At 35.6% G+C, this 20,275-nt stretch overlaps 1 protein-coding gene across 3 annotated transcripts in view; it reads left to right on the plus strand.

The window, feature by feature from the left end:
- The first annotated feature begins 11,466 nt into the window (after window positions 1–11,466).
- Window positions 11,467–20,275, plus strand: part of htr4 (5-hydroxytryptamine receptor 4) — a 95,693-nt gene continuing 86,884 nt past the window's right edge. For all 3 annotated transcript variants that reach the window (XM_042738606.1, XM_042738605.1, XM_042738607.1), the window contains exon 1: window positions 11,467–11,924. In XM_042738606.1, coding sequence (XP_042594540.1) covers window positions 11,849–11,924 — 76 coding nt within the window. In that variant the 5' untranslated portion in view covers window positions 11,467–11,848. The remainder of the gene's footprint in view (window positions 11,925–20,275) is intronic.

Below are 20,275 nucleotides of genomic sequence, written 5' to 3' on the forward strand. Positions count from 1 at the left end.
TTCAGGATTTTTTGATGAATAAAGTTAAACAGCAGGATGAGAAATGTTTCTTGAGCAGCAAATCAACATATTAATATGATTTCTGAAGGATCATGTGACACTGAAGACTGGAGTTATGATGCTGAAAATCCAGGTGTGCATCACAGGAATAAATGTCATTTTACAATACCGTATTTTTGATCAAACAAATGCACTCTTTCAGTCCTACTGACCTTAAAAATTTAAATTATATTTTGTATATTTACTGTATAATTTGACATTTAATATGACATGTAGATAATTTACTGATATTCAAAAACAGTTTTCAGCATAAAGCTTATCACTTTTCCTCCATGTGTTTATTCATCACAGGCAGGTCGATATGATTTTTAATTTATGGTCACATGGCAAAAATTCTGCGTTTTGATGGATTAAGGGGGCAATACATCTCACCCCCTGACACATCTCGCCTGCATTTTTCAGACCTCAGAGTTTATTGCATTTGCTGTGATCAATTTTTGAACATTGTTTCTGACCGACCCTGGTTTGATTCATTTCTTTTTGTCTGTATTTGTTCAGTAGCAGCAATAGGGCTGTTGTGTTGTGTAATCTGCTTGTGTTAGCCACACATGTATAGTTGTTTGACATGCAAGCAGCCTATGTCTGCACTTCTCTCTCCATCTCCCCTGCAGTTTGAAGCCACACAACCTGATTAGTGTTGTCAGCCTGTTTACTCAGAGACAGACAAGATCTACTTCCAACTGCCAAGTCGTAACAGTGCTAACAACCTCTGGGATGCCTTAAGACACTCACACAGAACTTTTCATTCACAGGCACTTAGCTTTTTGCTCGTATTGCATAATTTTGAACGTTTTTTAATGTTGTGTAGTCAGCATTAGCCAACACAGCCTTGTGGAATTGCTGTGGAAAACAAAAACAACAACAAAAACATCTAAACATCCTTAACAAGAAGCAGTTTCCTGAAAAGCAAACTAGTGTAAGATATTAAGACTAAACTTGCATAAGATATTAAGACTTGTTTTCACAGAATATTTGTATATCTTGAATATTTGCCAGTGGAGTAAGAAAAATTTATCAAATAGAGTTTTTTGTTGCATTTTTTCCCTGTATCTTATATCTAAGCATAATTTTATCTATCTATCTATCTATCTATCTATCTATCTATCTATCTATCTATCTATCTATCTATCTATCTATCTAGTATTTATATTTTGTGTTGTTGTGTTTATTAGTTTTTCTTTATATATATTTTATATACACTTTTTGGTCCCCACAATGTAGCATAAACAAGTACACACACACACACACACACACACACACACACACACACACACACACACACACACACACACACACACACATTAGGGGATCTAAAATATGGTCATGCAGAATAAGACGTTGATTAAGTACGTATAAACAGCCAATATGCTAGCAATATGCATGTTAAAAAGCAACTGATACTGAGCCAGTTGTTAATACTGAGGATTGATCCTTAAAATGAAGTGTGGGGTTTTTTTTTTTGTTTGTTTGTTTTTTTTTTTGTTTTGTTTTTTTTCACAGAGTGTGTTTAACCAGTCTTGTTTTTTGAATTTCTTGGGTTGCTGCAAGTATGAAAGTGGACCAGAGTCTCAGCGGATCACATTTTCCAGCCTGACCTGTGTCACCTGAGGGTTAGGTTCCAGGGAAATATTTGTACAGAATACAAATTAGCGAGAGTCGGCAGCAGCAGCCGGTTCGCTGAGATATCAAGTTTGGCAGTATGTTTAAAGTCATCCCAATGTTTGCTCAAGAGATGCCGGTGAGGACGTAGAAACTTCATGTTGCTAATCTAAAAAAGTGGAAACATTAAATGTTATTTTTTAAATGAGAAAATGAGTGTTTGGAGTTCAGGTGATAATTCTCTCTTTCTCTTGAGCGTCAGAGTTATTTGAAGTATTTGAAGCAGGTGTTCTTTAGTTAAATATGACGAATAAAAGGGAAGATCATTTAAACTGCACACATTTAGTCTCCTCTAGCTTTTTTGATGTATATGCAAAATCATCTGAAAACCTTCCAAGGCCTCATGTATTTGATCAGTCATTGTTATTGGAGAGCCTGGTGGTTCATTTGGTTTAATGAATTTGACAAAGGAGCATAATAAAGACACAAGCACTGCGTGACCTGGGCTGGTGCCAAAAGACAGTGTAATTAGCTTGAGATTTCAACAGGTAGTGCTTGTTGGGTTTTAGATGAAGGATGTTTTTATAGCATAAGGGGCTCTTATAATAAACTATGCAAATGTTCACTTGTCAAAAACCTCAGGGGCGCCAGGTCTGTCTGGTTAGCTTTAGCCCCTGCTTGAAAATACTGTAACTACTATCAGGTTATCATTTGACAGCACATATTCAAAAGTCACTGTGTATTCTGATTTTACAGTGTTTATTGAACAATGCGCTTGAAACATGTTTGTATTTGTTACAGAATGTGTAAAAATGCTACACCAAAACAAAATTGGTGGTGATATTTTCACTTTTTTTTTTTAGAAATTGCTAGTAAATTTCACAATTAATTATAAAGAAATAGAAAGTTAAATTAAATTAAACATAACATTTTGAAATACAAAGATTAAAATTATGTTTTATTGTTAAGCGTATTCCAGTAATCTTTAATTTATCACTTTGAAAAGCAATTTGTTACAGTGAGTGTATAGTTAAAAAAATAAACTGCCATATATGGTAAAAAACTGTAAATGGTTTGACATCACATTATATGTAATTTTACTCTAGCTACTGATACTGGTAAATTTTGGTTTTTGCAAAAAGAAACTATGAATTACAAAATAATTTATGGTGGAAAACAGTAAAAAAGACATTTCCAGAACCCCCTGCTTGACATACAGTATCATTATGTTTTCTTCTTATTTTTGTTATCAGTAATGTACATTAGAGTGTTTTGTATTAGAATGATTTTGCATTATTTTAGTGTTGTGTGTTACCATGATGACGGTGTTTTGTCTTTATGTGTTTGACTCTGTGCATCATCTACAGTACATACGAGTATTGGCCGTGCTTTATAACAACGATTCATTTACAGTGATTCATCATGTGGCTTTGTGTTGTACCACTTTTATTATCATGGTGGTGGTTATCAGTACATTTGAAGAGATGATGGTAGTTAACCTAGACTGGTATAGCCACATAATCCTTTTCTCTTTTTCTTTTTTTTTAACCATAAATTTATCTAAATATTTCTTCCTTGAAGGAACAGCCGTAAGATCAGTTTCTGTCCTGAGAGCAGAATTATGATGGGGCTTGCTGCATAACATGCCAGTATTATCATGCTCTTTCACACAACTTTGCGCTTGCTTGACTTAATAACTCACTTTCCCACAATGTGTGGAAATACTGTTCACGAATATACTTCAAGCACTTCAGTCAGTATGATATCTGTCTTATATGGAGGGTATGAATGAGATGCTGTAATGTCAAATTATGGTTACTTTGAGTATTCAGGCTTACTAGATTCAGTCTTCACATTAGCTAACAGTTCCACAAACTCATCAGTGTGAAAGTTTCACTTGGTCCTGACAGGCTTTTGTTGTGTGAATCTCTTTGTGTGTCTTTTGGCACAACTCTGCACTTGTTATATCAGCACAGTTGTTTGTCCACGCTTGATAAATGACACCCAATTAACTCAGCAGAACAAAACGCATTGTCTGCCGAATAATTTTATAGATAATTATTCGTTCAATTATATTCCCTGTGAAGGTTGTGTTTTGTCATACCGTACGGCTTGTATGTTGTCCGCAAATGTTATCTGTTTTCGGCGGAAGTGAAAAACCAATTTAAAATCAGCTAGCTTCATGAGCATCTGTGCTGACCCTGACCCCAACTCATCTCACAAAGGATGATGAGAGGTTTGATCTCAAAGAAAAGTGAACAGCACATAGTTTCTTCCAAAGAGAACAAAACAGACACATTGAATTGTTCAGTCAACGTAAATTGAATTGGGTGAATTTCTAAGGTGTTTGTTTTATGACCGTGTTTCTCAAATAGTGGGTCATGGACATTTGGTGAGTTTGTGCATTTATGGTGCTATCAATGAATTTTTCAGTCTTCAGTTTTTCATCAATTACTTTTGTCTGATAAACAATTCTGCTGCTGGGTTTGGGTCACCAACTAATGTCTGATATATTTGGAAGCTTTGGACTTTATAGCTCTCACTTGTGAGTTTATATTTCACAGTTAAAAAAAAAAATCTGAATTGCAAGAAACAAGACAGAATTGCGAGATAAAAACCTTTTACCCATTTATTCAGTGGCAGAAACGGGCCTCCATAGATATAAAAGCAAAACTACTTTCTATGGAAAGTCTGTAAGAACAGGGCATAATGTTCTGTTGAGATGAAGGAATTTTCCACAGTTGTTTTACCTGTATTTTGAATTATGCATTGTTTTGTGTTTTAGGGTTTAAGGAAATGTTCTTAAAAATGTCCTAGCAGAAAATTATCAGTATCTTTTTCTTACAGTGCAGTTGAGAACCACTGATGGGGCAAACAAAAGAAAATATACCTGCAGTCTTTGAAAGTGCATGTGGGGTGACTATAATTTCTCGAACAATTATGTAAACTCAGTGTGCAGCTAACAGGCCTCATAAAGAGAAGGTATTTGTACAGAACGTAGTCATTCTTGCACAGTTAGCTCATTGAGTTAATTATCCTCATGCATTGCTGCCCACCAACAGAATGTGCCAGTGAAACGACTGGAAAAGTTTGAGAATTGCATTTCTATAGGCAGAAAGCTTGTGCATTGTGTATTAGTTACTTAGAAGTCTAAGGGGACGTGAGTGCTTATTCATGTGGGATTGTTATTTCTTATTGAATGCATTGATCCGCCTGCTGTAATTGCAAGTAGCATTGCAAGTATGTATAAAAAGAAACAGCGTTCTGTGTTACGATAGTTACCGAAGTATTTCAGCTTTATTGCAGACAGACTGTGACAGTCTCTATTTGTCACAGACATCATAATACACAACGCACAAGCTCTGCAGCTCTGGTGAATGAGTAATCAAGTACGTCACTCTCCTCTCATATTAACCGTGCTGGTATTTTTGTCAGTTGTGCTGAATGAATGCGGAATATTATCATTTAACTGAGTACGTTGTTTGCCTTCCTCCCTAATCGACTGGCATCAAGAGGAAGTTAAAAATGAGATTGAACTAGTTTCTGTCTGTGATTGATTGACATTGTAAAAATCAGCTCATCAAGAGAGAGTGTTACATGGAACGATTAAATAACACCCTATACAGAATATAAAACCTCAACGGAGATATCTTTAATATCTCAGATGTTTCTCCCAGACAGCTGTGGGATTGATAGAGAACAAATGGAGACTTTTGGTTAAATCTTATGAGAAAAACGCCAGGGTTATCTCACAGGTGACATACTCTCTGCCAGCAATTGTATAAGATTTATTTCTCCTAGTGCAACAGTCTTGAAATTTAAGGGAGTCAGTGGAATAGTTAGAAATATATATATAGTGTCATTTATTGTAAATAAAATAGTGTAATAGTGTAATTATATTCAAATGAAATGTTAAAATTGACAGAATTTGACTTTATTACTGTTTTATTTATATACTGTATTATTCTGTTGATAACAGTGTGTGTGTGTGTGTGTGTGTGTGTGTGTGTGTGTGTGTGTGTGTGTGTGTGTGTGTGTGTGTGTGTGTGTGTGTGTGTGTGTGTGTGTGAAAAGTTTGAAAACATTATGATTTTTAAATATTTTATTGATGTCTCCTATGCTCACCAAGGCTGTATATACTTGATCAAAAATACAGTTAAAACAGTAATATTGTGAAATATTATTACAATTTAAAATATCTATTTTCTATTTGATATTTTAAAATGTAATTTATTCCTGTGATGCAAAGCAGAATTTTCAGCATCATAACTCCAATCTTCATTATCACATGATCCATCAGAAATCAATCTGAATACACAGATTGAATACACATTTGCATTGGTGCATCGGCACAAGAGTCAATAATGCAATGTATCGATTTTAAAAAGTGTGCATTGGATTCAAGTTGGCATTTGTATCGTGATGTATCATTTCTAACATAATATATATATAACCCTAATATATGTGTTTACAGTATATTTTGCACTGTGAGAGTGTTTTGTTTGCCACATTTTGGATTGCAAAAGATGGTTGAATTATGTGAAATAAATTACCTCTTGATCCTACATGTTGTATGAAGTGTTTGGAGAAATAACATTTAGCCACACATGATTATAAAGGGAATAAATGTCATGATACAACCTCGATTCCTAGTTTACAACTCTCATCATGTAATCTCTCTGTTACTATGGCACTGCGAGAAAGGACACTCAGCCAGCTTCACTTGTGCCCTTCCCACTGCATTTGCATAAATCATTTTGCATTTTAAACTTTAATTAGACCTCTACTCTTGCCTGCCAAGACCATACCTGACGACGGCAAACAGCAAAATAATATTACTCATTACAGCGGTCTGTCAGACTCCCCTCTGTATTTTGAGTGAATGACAAGTACAGTAATCTTAATTCATCAAACGCTGTATTTATATTCCCCCATCTATTTACTAAAAGGTCTATTTGGCATCCAGACTTGTATAGGACACACACCGCATATGCAGCGACATCAATTTGGATCAGACACACACACAAACAAAGATGTGTGGGTGGATGCTGAGAAGCTGAGGCCAGTTGTTATATAGAGAAGCAGTATTTTTTGTCGTTTGTTTGATGTTGATCAGCTAACTTTAAAAGACCAGAGATCTGGACACAGACACAGCTGTGAACTTCAGGAGAAAAAAAGATGATCAAAACCGAGACTGTCCGGCACAACAAACACACAGACATGCAGCATCAGAGTCCACGTCTGGCTCATGGAGCAGGCTTGTGTATGGTGTTATGAGTTTATTTTTCATGATTTATCCTTTCTAAGACGCACTGTGGGAATTCAGTTCTTGCATATAATTTACCGCTGCAAAATAAACTTTGCCTTAATATTACAGTCGCTGATTAGTGAGCATGTCCTCATATAAACTTTCAGAATATGCCAAAATACCCTGTTTATATATATTGTAAAGGTCATTGAAATATATTTTTGCAAATGAAAATATGTTTAGTTTAAAACTTCATATGCCAAAATACATTTGCAAATGTGAATAGTCTACTACAAATCAAAACTATAAATTTATAGTGATATAATAATGTTTAATTTATACAATTGATGTAATTATTATTATAATTGATGTAATTATTATTATAATTACTTTTTTTTCATATCGGTAGACCCTGTAAATGTAATGTTGCTACAAATTCCAAAGTGAAGTCTGTGAAAAGGCAAGATGCTCCATAAAAGTGCAATGGCTGCAATGTAGATAAGCTAAAAGCCAGTATCCCATAGTCTAAATGCATTTGTCTGGGTGAGACATTAAATATCATTAAGAAAGAACCACTTGATCACTTAATAGTCTGAGCAAACACACAAACACATTATCCAGTTTGCTTTCCACTTTGTGCTTGGTGTGCATCATAAGCTAAGAGCTCGTAAAGTACAGTGAGATGGAAAATTTTAGCCATCCAAACAAGTTCAAACAACTGAGCTGCAAATAATCCTTGTTTGTCCCTGGTGCGAGGACAACTTAAATCCAATAATATTGCACAGCATAACTTCTGAATCAGACTTGATTCCTCTGGGTACAGCAAACCCTTATGGTTCAGGAGGAATATTTGCTGCCTTAAGCATTGGCAGATGCTTTCTCTGAAATCCTAGCCAGGTGTGGGTAATAGTGTGGAAGGGCAGAAGAGCCAGAGAAGTGTTTCTCAGCCTCATCTCTTCCTTTATGCTCCCCGACCTTTCTTTCGTTCTCTCTGGGGAGTCGCTAACTTCTCTCATCTCAAGCAAATCACAGGCCCCTGATTGCGTCCATCAGAGGAATTGTACCGGACCTAACTAGTGCGCTCTGACACCAGCCACTGTGAGGAAGGGCATGACCGAGCAGCCTGCCATCAATATTGACATTTTTAACACGGAGTCAATAAAACATGTGGGTCAAGGGTTAAGTTGTGTCTGGAAGAAGCTGAAGATGGAGCGCTTTCTAATATGTCAGTCATTATTGATTATCCTTTAAGAAGGTTGTTTGGAGATGATATTAACTAAACGCTCGCATAACGACCTGAACTACATCTCAAGGAATTGCTTAATCTTGAAGGGAAACAGCTCTTTTATTACAGTTAAATGGAGAGTTAGAAAAAAAAAAAAAAAAAAGCTCTTTGGGGGGGGGGGGGGGGGATAGTTGAGAAAAAAAAAAAATGTCAGAGTTTTTATCTCTAAACACTGGAAGTCAGTTACCAACATTCTTCAAAATATCTTGGGTTTCGCAAAAGAAATAAAACCATACAGGTTTGGAATTATGTGAGGATGAGTAAATGATGACAGAATTATAATTATAATATAATATCGTTTTGAGATTTGTTAAAAAAATTGAACGGTATGCAAAGTTAAATATCTAATATCGGCCGATATTGGAAGTCAGTAACCGATATGTGACTAAAATTTGTGCATCCCTACACAAATTGTGTTGATGGAAGCATCTGCATTCACATACCGTACTTGTGCTGCATTTCATTTACCTTGGAAGTTAGACGCTCTAGCTGGAGAAAGAAGATAACTTGAGAAATGTCAGGGTTTTTATTCTCTATACAATAGAAGCCCATGGTCGCCAAATTGTTTGATTACCAACCTTCTTCAAGATATCTTGTGATTTGCAGAAGAAAGAAAGTCATACAGGTTTGCAATGACATAAGGATGAGTAAATAATGACATAATTATAATAATAATATATTTTCATTTTGACATTTGCTAAATATTGCACTTAGCATGCACAGTATCTAATACTGGCCGATATTATAAGTCTGTAAACGATATGACTCATGAGGGTGAGTAAATGATGACACAGAATTATCATTTTTGAGTGAACTATTCCTTTACCATCATATTTAATTAGATGCCCCCCCCCCTCCAAAAAAAAAAAAAAAAACAACAACAACAAAGCTATAAGTGAATTTTAGACCTGAATGCATATTGTATGCTTATGATGGTGGTTGTTCCATTTGTCATTTTATGGTGCTCTTTTGTGGCTATTGGGCCCATTTTTTTAATGATAATAACTGTTATAGGCACCCTAAGCAACATTAAGAATGGAGTATGCAATTACATTGTGGTTTGAATTATAGTCTGGGGTATTTTGGAAAACAATGGCACATTAAAATACCAGGATATTGGATTGTTAAGAACAGTTGATAAAAACACTTTAAAAGCTTTTTTTGCACTGATAGTACTGAAATATTCAAGGATGTGTGCACCACTGAGTTTATTGAGACACAGAAGTGCTGATAATCAATATATTACTTCTGTTGATGTGCTGAGCAGAAGGTTTGGATTCGAAGTCAGGTTTAAAATTCAAAGTTAAACTTGGAATTTTCAATATCAGATAAATGGATCACACCACTGCATAGATGTTTCAGACCTTAAACTGGCATTGGTTAAACTGATTAAGAAAAGAAAACTCTTATCATATTTGTTTGTCTGGTGGTATAAAGATAGCTCAAGAGCAAACTTGAATATATACTTCATGTCGGCACAAACAGGTGAACACACAATCATGAAAGATGTATGAATAACCTTTGAATGTGCTGGCTGCTTATTCACCCTTTACACATACCTAGAGGGAAGCAGTCAACCTATTTTCCATAATGAAGAGAAATACCAGCATTTGCACATTTCTCTAGTAACGCAAGTGGCATTGTACCAGGATGGTGAACAGAAAAGTGACTGTTTTGAAGAGGAATCTTTTTCAATTTTTCTGCCACTCTGTTGGAGAAGTGGGAGTGAGATTTCACAGGAACAATGAATAGGTGCCTAAGTAATTCGGCTCTGCACATGACAGCACAGAAAGACCTGAATGCAAGAGAATTATATACTTTGTGCGGGAGGATATGTTACAGGTCTAAGGTGAAGGTTTACGGTACTCATAGTGCCATTCATAACATATAGTGAACTGAATGCTACTGTAAGCAGAGCTTGCTCGTTCTCAGCACACTAGCCTCTCTGTTTTTGTTGATTTAGTAAAAAGTGCCTCCAATTTATATATGGCAAGACAGAGTACCGGAGGCGTAATAATGGTTCTGTCTGGCTGATGACTGGACTGGACTGTAATATCGGTTACAAAGAGAGAACACAAAAAAAGGAGAAGAAAAATGTGTGAGGCTCAGTGCATGGAAAAAAATATGCTGTCTTAATGAAGTCTTTTCAAAAATATCATTAATTCCTCCAGGAAATAATTTCAGGAGACCTCCGGTTCTCATGCCCTCTTGACTCTTTACCACATCAACAAGGTCTTGTTGACAAGACCACGAGGGATCTTGGTGGTTCTATGTTCTATTTTCTGAATTGCGTAAAGAGATTCATTTGTTATCACAGTTATATTTTCTCTGTAAGATTTTATAACTTATTTTTGTAAAATAATGTATGTAATAAGAGTTGTTGGACCTAGCCTTTCAAGCTTGATATGCCTTATGTAAACCATTTTTTGAAGCTACCTATAGATTAGAGACGCTGACAAAGGTTGTAAAACATGCAGATTAAAAAGGTTAGATACAGAGGATCAAGGGAGTAGAGCAAATCCATGTTTTACTGCAACAATAGAAAAAAAAAAGAAAGTGAATGACATTTCATGTTATTGATGTCCCTAGTTCCAGTTTTTGTTAAGATGTGTGCTGTTTTCAGTTCCCTTTTGCATGTCTTTATCTTCCTTAATACCACTCCAAAGTGAAATGTATAATGACTGCTTGTTCTGGAAAATACATTGTCATCACATGATAATATAATATACATAAATATATTCTGTAAAACTATATATATATATATATATATATATATATATATATATATATATATATATATATATACACACACACACTTTAACCCAAAAATTGCCCAGTCAAATGGACATCCGATTTTTTTTTTTTTTTTTTTTTATCATGATTTGGTGATACCGGCTGGCATTTCAGAATATTTGATAATATTTGATAAACATTTAGTGTTCTATTTTTACTTTAAAATATGTTTTAATACAGTTTTATCATATTAATAGCCTACCTCTATTGTATGGAGGATCTATTTCCAAAACTATTTTCCATTTGTAGTTTAATATTCCTATTTATCACAGCTTGCTATTTAAATGAGTAAATAGCAAACTGTCACATAGCAGGAGTTTTTATTTTTAAAGAGTTACTTATAGTCGCAGATCCTCTGGAGCAGCTTGAGGTTAGTTTCACACAAACGTCTAAATGATCATTAATAATTATTTATTTTAATTGACTGGGCTATATGTATCGTATGCATTACAGGGGGAAAAGTTTGTAATGCGTTGTGATTGTTAGAATACTACCCTGATTATGTGTTGAGTAGGTTATTGGTGCACACTGCACGCTAGTTGAAACGCAAACGCGCGTGCTTCTTCTTGACTTGCGTGTTGTAGGCACGCATGACAACGACACCGGACACGCGTTTCTTGAAAAGGGCAATAGACACACTGGAGGTGGAAGTGGTGTGAAAGAGGAGGGACCTGAGACTTCAGTTTGCGTTTCACTGTGCAAACTGAAGGGCGCTCACGCTCGGCTCTCCTGGACTGACCGCTGAGCCACGGAACTAGTTTGTGCTGACATTGCCTTCAGACGTTAAACTCCCACAGCTGTGCTCACCGCCGACCCGATGAAGCCTAGAAGTTGTCCGTTTCTTCCTAAAGCGCCACTCTTCCATGCGAGGATGTGAATTTTCACGGGAGGATTCAGAGTCGTGCCATGGTTTTGACCCGCGCGCTCCTCACAGAAATGGTGAGTGATTCATTCATCATTAACGCGCTTTATAATTGCCCTGAAATGCTGAAAACTATTCATTCGTCTGTGTGCTTTCTGTGCTAGAGATGAATACACCGAAATGTTTGAACTGCTATGAATCACACAGTGCTTAAAAGAGAGAAGTGTCCTTATATGGGAGTTATATATTAAATTATGCGCTCATTTGTTAGACAGCCTTTTAGTTTTTTAATGAACAAATGCTTGGGGTGTAGAAGAAATATGCATAATAAGTGTCAAGGAATCATACCACGTTAGGAAACGTTACTTTCTCACATTTGACAGTTTCTGTAGCCTACTTATGATATGAAGCATACTTTAATTCAGAACTACTTCATTAATATTCTAAACAGAAACAACTTTCACAGTTCTTAATCAAAACACACACGCATATTTATGTTCATTTTTAACCAGAAATCGTGTTTTTCAACAAGTGGCTTGGAAATAACGCTGTCTTTGTTAATGCTTCTCATATCATTTATTGTTCATAAATACAAATGTCATGTAACAGACATAACTTCATATTTGACATAATCTACATCGACTGACAAAGTGGACGTGTGTACCTTGCCTGAAGGTGCAAGAAGCCAGATAGTGTGATTCTCAGGTGCATAAAATGTGGATTAATTAAAGCTTACATTAAATATTAATTCTTTATGATATTTAAATATTAAGAGGCTTTAATGATACATCAAGCACTTGAATAGAGCCTCATAGTGTCATTCTGTTGTTATTGTTTTTAGTTGAGGTTGCATAGCAATATCTGTTTTATTTGTATTTTTTCAAATATGTCTTAATTTTCACTTCTCTGTTCAGCATTTTAATGTGGATTTAGTGGCTTTCAATCAACATTTAAATAATCAGACTGGATGCTGACAGTTCGGTAAATTTAATGGCAAGGTAATTTCATGATTGTCACATTTGAAAAAACGCTCTTTCACCATCACCAGGCGGTAATCCTTCTCCATGATTTGTAATTATGAAGTTCTCCAGTGACGCGGAAAGAGAGAGAAGAAAGAATGAACACTTTAGAGTTGTCTGTGTTTTTGATATATGAACGATTTTAAACCTCACAGAGTGATGGTACTGTAAAAAAGTGTTGAGCCCTTCTGAATGATCTCTAATCTGTATTGAATGTAACTTCATTTGTGAACGAGTCACAGAGCATGTTTTTGTTCATAAAAGGCGGAAATAGTATGTGAACCTGTAGAATAATCAGCTCTGTAAAGAGAGTAATTTCTGCTAGATGTTTTGATCAATGAGACGACAATCAGGTGCGAGTTTCAGCGCCGTTCCCCATAAAACAAACACAGACTTTGGCTGTTGTCATCTGAGAATATACTCCCAACTATATGTTTACAAAGTCGATCATTCCATGATTAAATGAGACTTCCAGAAAAAAGATTTGTCGATATTAATAAGACTCGGATGACTTACAGGGCCATTCTTAAGAATAAAGACTTTGACTCCCATAAACTCACGGTCATCCAGATAGCATTCAAATGAGGAAATCCAAAAGCATTGTTTCTCTTCCCATTAGTGTTCAGCTGACACGCAATACTAAATGCACAAGACTTCAGGAGCTCTCAAAGAACTGAGGGTTTCTTAGAAGTTGTGGCTATTTTAGTTATTTAGTGTATATTTTTTTGTCTTATTTCTTGCAATTGCTAACTATGAAAGCCTGTTTTCGCCACTGAACAAAAATTAAAAAAGGTAGTTGTGACATTTTATCTCACAATTCTTTTTCCTCACTATTAATAATAATAATATATTTATTAATTTTGAGATATAAACTCGCAATTGCATGTTATAATGTCAGAATTACAAGATATAAACTTTGAGTTTTAGAAAAAAAATGTAAACTCGCAATTTGCGAGAAAAAGTCAGAATTGTGAGATAAAAAGTCGCAATTACCTCACAATTATCTTTCATTCGCAATGCATAAGGCCCAGATAAAGATTCGCAAATGAATCGCACTTTTGATGCAGTTGGTCAAACGGATTTGCAAAAAAGTCTGAGATTGTTTGCAATTTATTTTCATTCTTTTGGACAGTTCACTCATTTGTACAGGATATTTCATAAGACTAAAAACAAAAAGAGCCTGGATGAGGTGGATGTTTACCTACAATCCAATAGGAAATAAAACCTGCAAATGTCAATGACGAAGCAGCACTTAATTGGCTTTTTATTGCGCAAAAAAGAGTAGCCAATTAAAAAAAAGCATCAAACCCCCTGGATGGGAGTATCATGAACTGGGTTTTTTTCAGCACCTGGAAGGATATAGGCAGCTTGTCTGTGTCACATGTTCAGTTACAACTCTCATTTTATGTTAAATGATCATCTTGTGGGATGCTTCGGGTAGTGTGTCTTAAAACTAGTCCTCTGTGCTGATATTCAGACCGTTAGCAGTAGGAGGAGTTCATCACTTATCCAGAGATCTCCTAGGTTAATTCGCCTTTATGCAATAGTGAGTGCAGCGGTCAATATTAGCGTCCCAAGCATGGAACGAATGTGTTTTGATAGATGGCTTAGTAGGGAGCTCTGGCCAGAAGATCGATAAGCTCTTTTTTTACATTGCATTAGGGCCCCACGTAGAGCCTTAAAACAAAGGTGAAGCTCGGCTGATGCCAACATGCTGCTCGCTTTACATTTCCCGAAGCTTCCGAATCAATTTTCTCTTCTGTTTTATCTTTTTCTGACCACAAGGTGTAAATCCATTAAATAAAGTTTTCCATTTTCATTCTCTGTGCCTCGTGTCGATCAGCTTGTAGTGGAAAGATCATTGGTTGGTCTAGACTAGAAAAAAAACTTGAAGATTCAGTTCACTGCTGTCAATCACAGTGTGTTAGAGCAGTGTTAATGGTCTCAGTGTTTAAATTACTGCAGTATTAGGAAGACTTGGGAGGTTTTAATGAGGTGGCGGCACAATTTTATCAGTGTAAACAAAGGGTTGTGTCTTGTCTCACTTCACTCTCTGTTTGTCCGAATATTTTTTAAATTATTCTAATCCACTCTAAAAAGTTTCAAAATTGTTACATTAAAAAGCATTACATTACATTACATTACATTACATTTTTTTTTTTGCTTTCTTTAATTGGATAGTTCACCCAAAAATGAAAATTCTGTCATCATTTACTCACCCTCAAGTTGTTCCAAACCTTTATGAGTTTTTTTGTCTCCTGTTGAACACAAAAGAAGATATTTTTGAGAAAATATTATAAAAGTCAATGGCTACCATGCATCAAAATATCTTCTTTTGTGTTCATCGGGAGAAAAAAATAATACCGGTTTGGAGCAACTTAACTTAAAATTAGTTTTGTTGTTGATATAAATTAATATATTTCTGTTGACTCAGTGATTCTAAATATTTTTATTTAAGTAAAACAAGTTACTTTATTATTATTATTGATTTTCTTTCAGAATTTAGATATAAATAAAATGATGCATTACTTTTTTTTTTTTACTAATTATTCAAATTTATATTTTTTTAATTAATAAATTAGAGTAATAATTTATGTTACAACAAATCATGCAAGGTCTTGGACTTCTCATTGCTTTTCTCAGGACATGCAGAAAAACTGTAAAATAATGTTTTAAAATGTAGTTATACATTTTGCAACCTATTGTTCTTGAATTCACAGAAAACATCATAAAAATTAGGTTTCTAATAACAGCATTGTGTCATTTCATGCTGCAAAATTATGAGAAAATGATTACTAGTTCATTCTTTTTACATCTTTCAGATTTAAAATACATATATTCATACTGTACATGTAAATATTCATGTAATATTGATTTTCCTTCAGCTAAACAGCCTGTTTGTCCTTTGGGTTATTGATGTTCCTGAATAAGAATTCCTATTACAGTTTCACAGTCATTTACAGCGGTGCAGCTTTGAAAAAATCCAGGGGCTCTGGTGCCTAGTGTGAGATATCAGAGGACTGATGGCCACAGTATTAGAGTGGGACTCACAGGAGGCATGAACCCACAGAAACACCTTGAGTTCTCTTCATTAGGCTTATGATGTCCAGCAGCATTACAGTGCATATCAGAGAAGATCACAGCAGACCCTCTCCTGCAGCGCTGGAGCCACGAAAGCACCGTTATTAGGAGGGGGCCTAAAAGGCTCTAGTTAGTTATTTCTGAGAAAGTACATTTTTACAGTGGCTTAGAGACATCGGCACTGGAGTAGTATGTACTAAACAGAGTTGTTTTATGGACTCAATTACGCCACTGCTTTAACAATTTCAAATAGTTCTTGTTCTGTGTGTAAGTCGTCATATGCTTTGAATTTTGGCTTTGCTTGCTTGAAAACATCCACTCAGATCTCTCTGTAAACGATAGGACATATTTGGTACTGTAGCATCTGGGCCCTTTTCCAAGATAAAGGCTTGAGTTTGTTTTGAACGTGTGCTTAAAGGAAATCAATAGTAAGAGAGATGCAAAACTAGACAATTAAGTATTTGACATCGATTTCCAGTGTGCATATTAGTTCAGGAAATGTACCTAAGGTTTGTCTGTAAAACACTCTAGGAGTTGCAAAATGATTTTTAAATTGTTTATCAAAAAATAAGCTTTAATTAAAGTCTCACTCGATCTGTGCTTGCTGTTCTGCCGTGCACCAACACTACTTAGGAGACTTGGAAAAAACAAGCTTGCTGCTGTCAGCTCTCGCCTGCCGGTGGACAGAAAACAAACCCAGGAACGAAGCACTTACGCTTCCGCATGCTCTCCTGGCTTGCGTAAATGTGGCCGACCCTGACGCTGATTTATCTCTGTCAGTCGTCTCTGGACTCAACTGAAGAAATCTACAGTTTATAAGTGCGTTCAGGAATGTTAAAACGTTTCGTATGCTTTAGATCTTAACCAATGCAAATGCAAATCTTACTTTAATTTGCATGGTTAGGAGACAGAAGTATGCGACATGACTTATGGGGGCAGCAGTCAATGAGTGGGGTATTGACACAGTAAGGATAATATTTGTTCTGCATAATACCAGTAGACCTTAATAATTACACTTTTTTTATTGCAAGTACTTTTACTGTGGCCAGGGCTCAATAAAGCTGCCTTTCTCTTGCCATTTGTGCGCTACATAATCGGTTGCTCTTTCTTGAAGGTGACCTCTTTGTCCAAATAGTCGAAAGTTGATTTTATTTTCCTTGCATTGTGCATCGGAATTTTAATTCATGCAGAGCAATGCGTCATCTCAGCTGATTCCAAGAAAAGTCATTATTTCAGGGTGATATGTAAATCCATGCCACCGGGTGTTGTAGTTAGATTTAGGGAGCTGCTTGCTACCTGATAAATCCGGCACCTCCAGCTGCTTGTATCTGATCCCTGCATATTGTTATACAGTGCTGTGCAGTTCCGTTGCACATCGCTTTGCCTCTGCAACTGCTCTTAGCTCAGATAAAGCAGCCTGGCTTTAACCCTAACAAAAACAGCGCTCCGCAATCCATCCAAGTCTTCTCGTCGCGTCTGCTCTCCACACGAGTTTGCACAGAGTCTGAATTCCAGGTCTGCAGCAATCCAAAAACTCCACATCTGACACTTAGACTAGGAGTGCATGAAACCCAGACAGCAAACTGTGAAGTATTTACCTCTGAAGAAAGGCAAGAGAAAAATCATCATAGTTTACCCCTTCAGAAGTGCACCAGCTTTATAACCCCTATAAGAGATGCCACCACGTCCTCCGCACCCGCTGACTCCAGAAAATAAACACTTAGAGCTACAGCCCACTTCCCGACGTGAAAATGGATTCCCCTGAGCTTTTACCCCCCTCCGGGCTTCATCCATTAAATCCATTTGGATGTGCAGCACAAATAGGGTTTGCAGATTGGCGTATTTTGTCAGGCTTTTTGCTTTGTGCAAATTCTTTTAAACAAACTTGATTTAATGAATGGATCCCCCTGAAATGTTTAATGTGTGGATGATTTGTTTTACAATGAAGATGGAATAAAATACTCCAAGCGGCCCAAAGGATGCTTTTGCTTTTCCACACATCCCTACTAAATCATTGTGATTCTTAAAAATATATTGAAATCTTTCTCTGTAAGCTCAGCATAAGATTTCAAAGCATTACTATGGAAGCCTGTTTTGACCACAGAATAAGAAATCAAGAGAGAAAAAAAATCAGAATTGAAAGACATATAACAGAATTGCAAGATATGTGCTCTAGCAAAATCTAGTTTGCAAATCACAGTTCTTTTTTGTTTGTTTGTTTGTTTCCATCACAGAGTAAAGAATAAAAACATTTAAAAAAGTTATTGCGACTTTTTATCTTGCAATTCTGACTTTTATCTTAGAATTTAGTTTTTCGTATCGTAGTTCTTTTTTTGTTTCTTTGTTTCCACCACAGAATAAAAAATAAAAAAAATAATTGTGAATTTTTCTTGCAATTCTGACTTTTATCTTACAATTCCAAGTTATTACACATGAACGTACATATCACAGTTCTTTTTGTTTGTTTATTTCCACCACATAATAAAAAAAGGAAAAGAGAGAGAGAGACAATTAGGATTTTATATCTCACAGTTCTGACATTTCTTTTTAGAATTCTATTTTTTTTTTCAGAATTGTGAGATAAAAAAGGAAACTGGTTTCCGTACGTTACAGTACATTACAGTTTTGTGTAAATAAATTAAGCCAGTGTGTACAGTTTTGTACATCACTTTGCATCTATTATAATAATTACTCCAATAATTTCATCACACCACATTATTCTTATAATATATCAAACAAAAAAAAAAAAAAAAATGAATACAAATAATTTTTTGGTGGGTTTCCTTTGGTGATTCTAAAGAGGAAAGGTAACAAAAGAATTTTCTGTGATTTGTTATATAACATTTTCTGGTCTAACATGTTGAAATACTAAAGCATTAAAGTAGATAGATCTGCAGTGCTTCTTTGATTGCTGTACCCTTCTTCATTGAGAAGAAAAATGTATAGTTAAGACTATGATTATGACTGCCACAATAATGAATTAGCTACATCTCTACTAATTGTTTCTGAACAAAAAAAAGGAGAATCATCTGTGTTGATAACTCTTTCCTGCTTACATTCATGCATTTGTCAAACATCCTCATGTTCAGCCACTTAGCACATTTACGTAAGTAAAGAGCCACAACACAATCACTGGTTGCTGTGATGATTCATTTTCAGAATGTACTTTTAAAGATGCCAATTCTCAGTCAAAAAAGTATTGAGGTTTGCAGGTAGACTCGAGCAGATAATAGAGCGCCTACAGTACCGCCCGCTTTTCCAGCTGTCTTTGTTCTGGAAGTATTCTTCTCATTCATTTTCTCCATTTCAGTAAGTTCTTCAGTAAAGCGTTTCAAGCCATCAACCAAACCAACCATCTCTGAGATGAATCACAACATCACTAACTTTGTTTTGAAGAAAGTTGTGAAAAGACATCAGGAGAATGACGTCATTTGCAGTGCTTCATGGGAGTGAGCAGTCACTGATGAGCTCTTTTGTCGTGATTTCCATTTCCGTGGTAACAGCGAGTTCTTTGGTCACGCTCAGTTAAGGATTATGGGTTTGGAAGCATATATATTCATGTAACCTCTGAGCTCCACTACACAAGCTAAACATCTGCAGTAAAGCTACGGAGTAAAATTTCAGCAGGATTGATTTTAAAATATATCACTGAATATCACTCTGGCATTAGTCTGCCGTTTCAGTCCAGGCAGGCAAGCTAGAGCAATATCTGTCCTGACGTCGTTCACTGATGTATGAAACTGGCAGGAGCTCACCTTCAGTGCCTGCAAATTGAGATCTCAGCTCAGTAGATAGGAGAGCTGAGAAACGTGGTTGCTATTATTAAACCCTCCATGAATTGAAATGATATGACAGAAAATTACAAAAGATATTGCAGTTATTGGTGAAGAAGAAAAAAGGATTGCTTAAACTTTTTGTAAGGACACATAAATAGTCATCTCTCAAATCTGGGCTAATTTGCAGGATCGGTGTGAATGATGACAAGCCTAATTTGAAAATTGTCCTGTGTTAGGCAGGACGTCGCTTTTTGTCTTTTTCAGCTGTGGGCACTTCTATGTCTCAGTTTATTTTTTTTTACTAAATCAGATTTCCATTTTTTAATGCACCCCCTTTAAATATGTCTTGTAATAAATACATTAATATTTTGTATATATATGTGTGTATATATGTGTGTGTATAATATATATATATATATATATATATATATTTAAGATTTCATATGAAAATGCCCAAAATATCAGTTTTTATTCAAGTTACAACTGATCCTCTGATCCATAAACTACAATTTTGCCTCAGAAATAATGTTTTAGGTGTCAGTGAAGACAGTG

This window comes from Cyprinus carpio, chromosome B14 (assembly GCF_018340385.1).
Source record: "Cyprinus carpio isolate SPL01 chromosome B14, ASM1834038v1, whole genome shotgun sequence".
Taxonomy (NCBI): domain Eukaryota; kingdom Metazoa; phylum Chordata; class Actinopteri; order Cypriniformes; family Cyprinidae; genus Cyprinus; species Cyprinus carpio.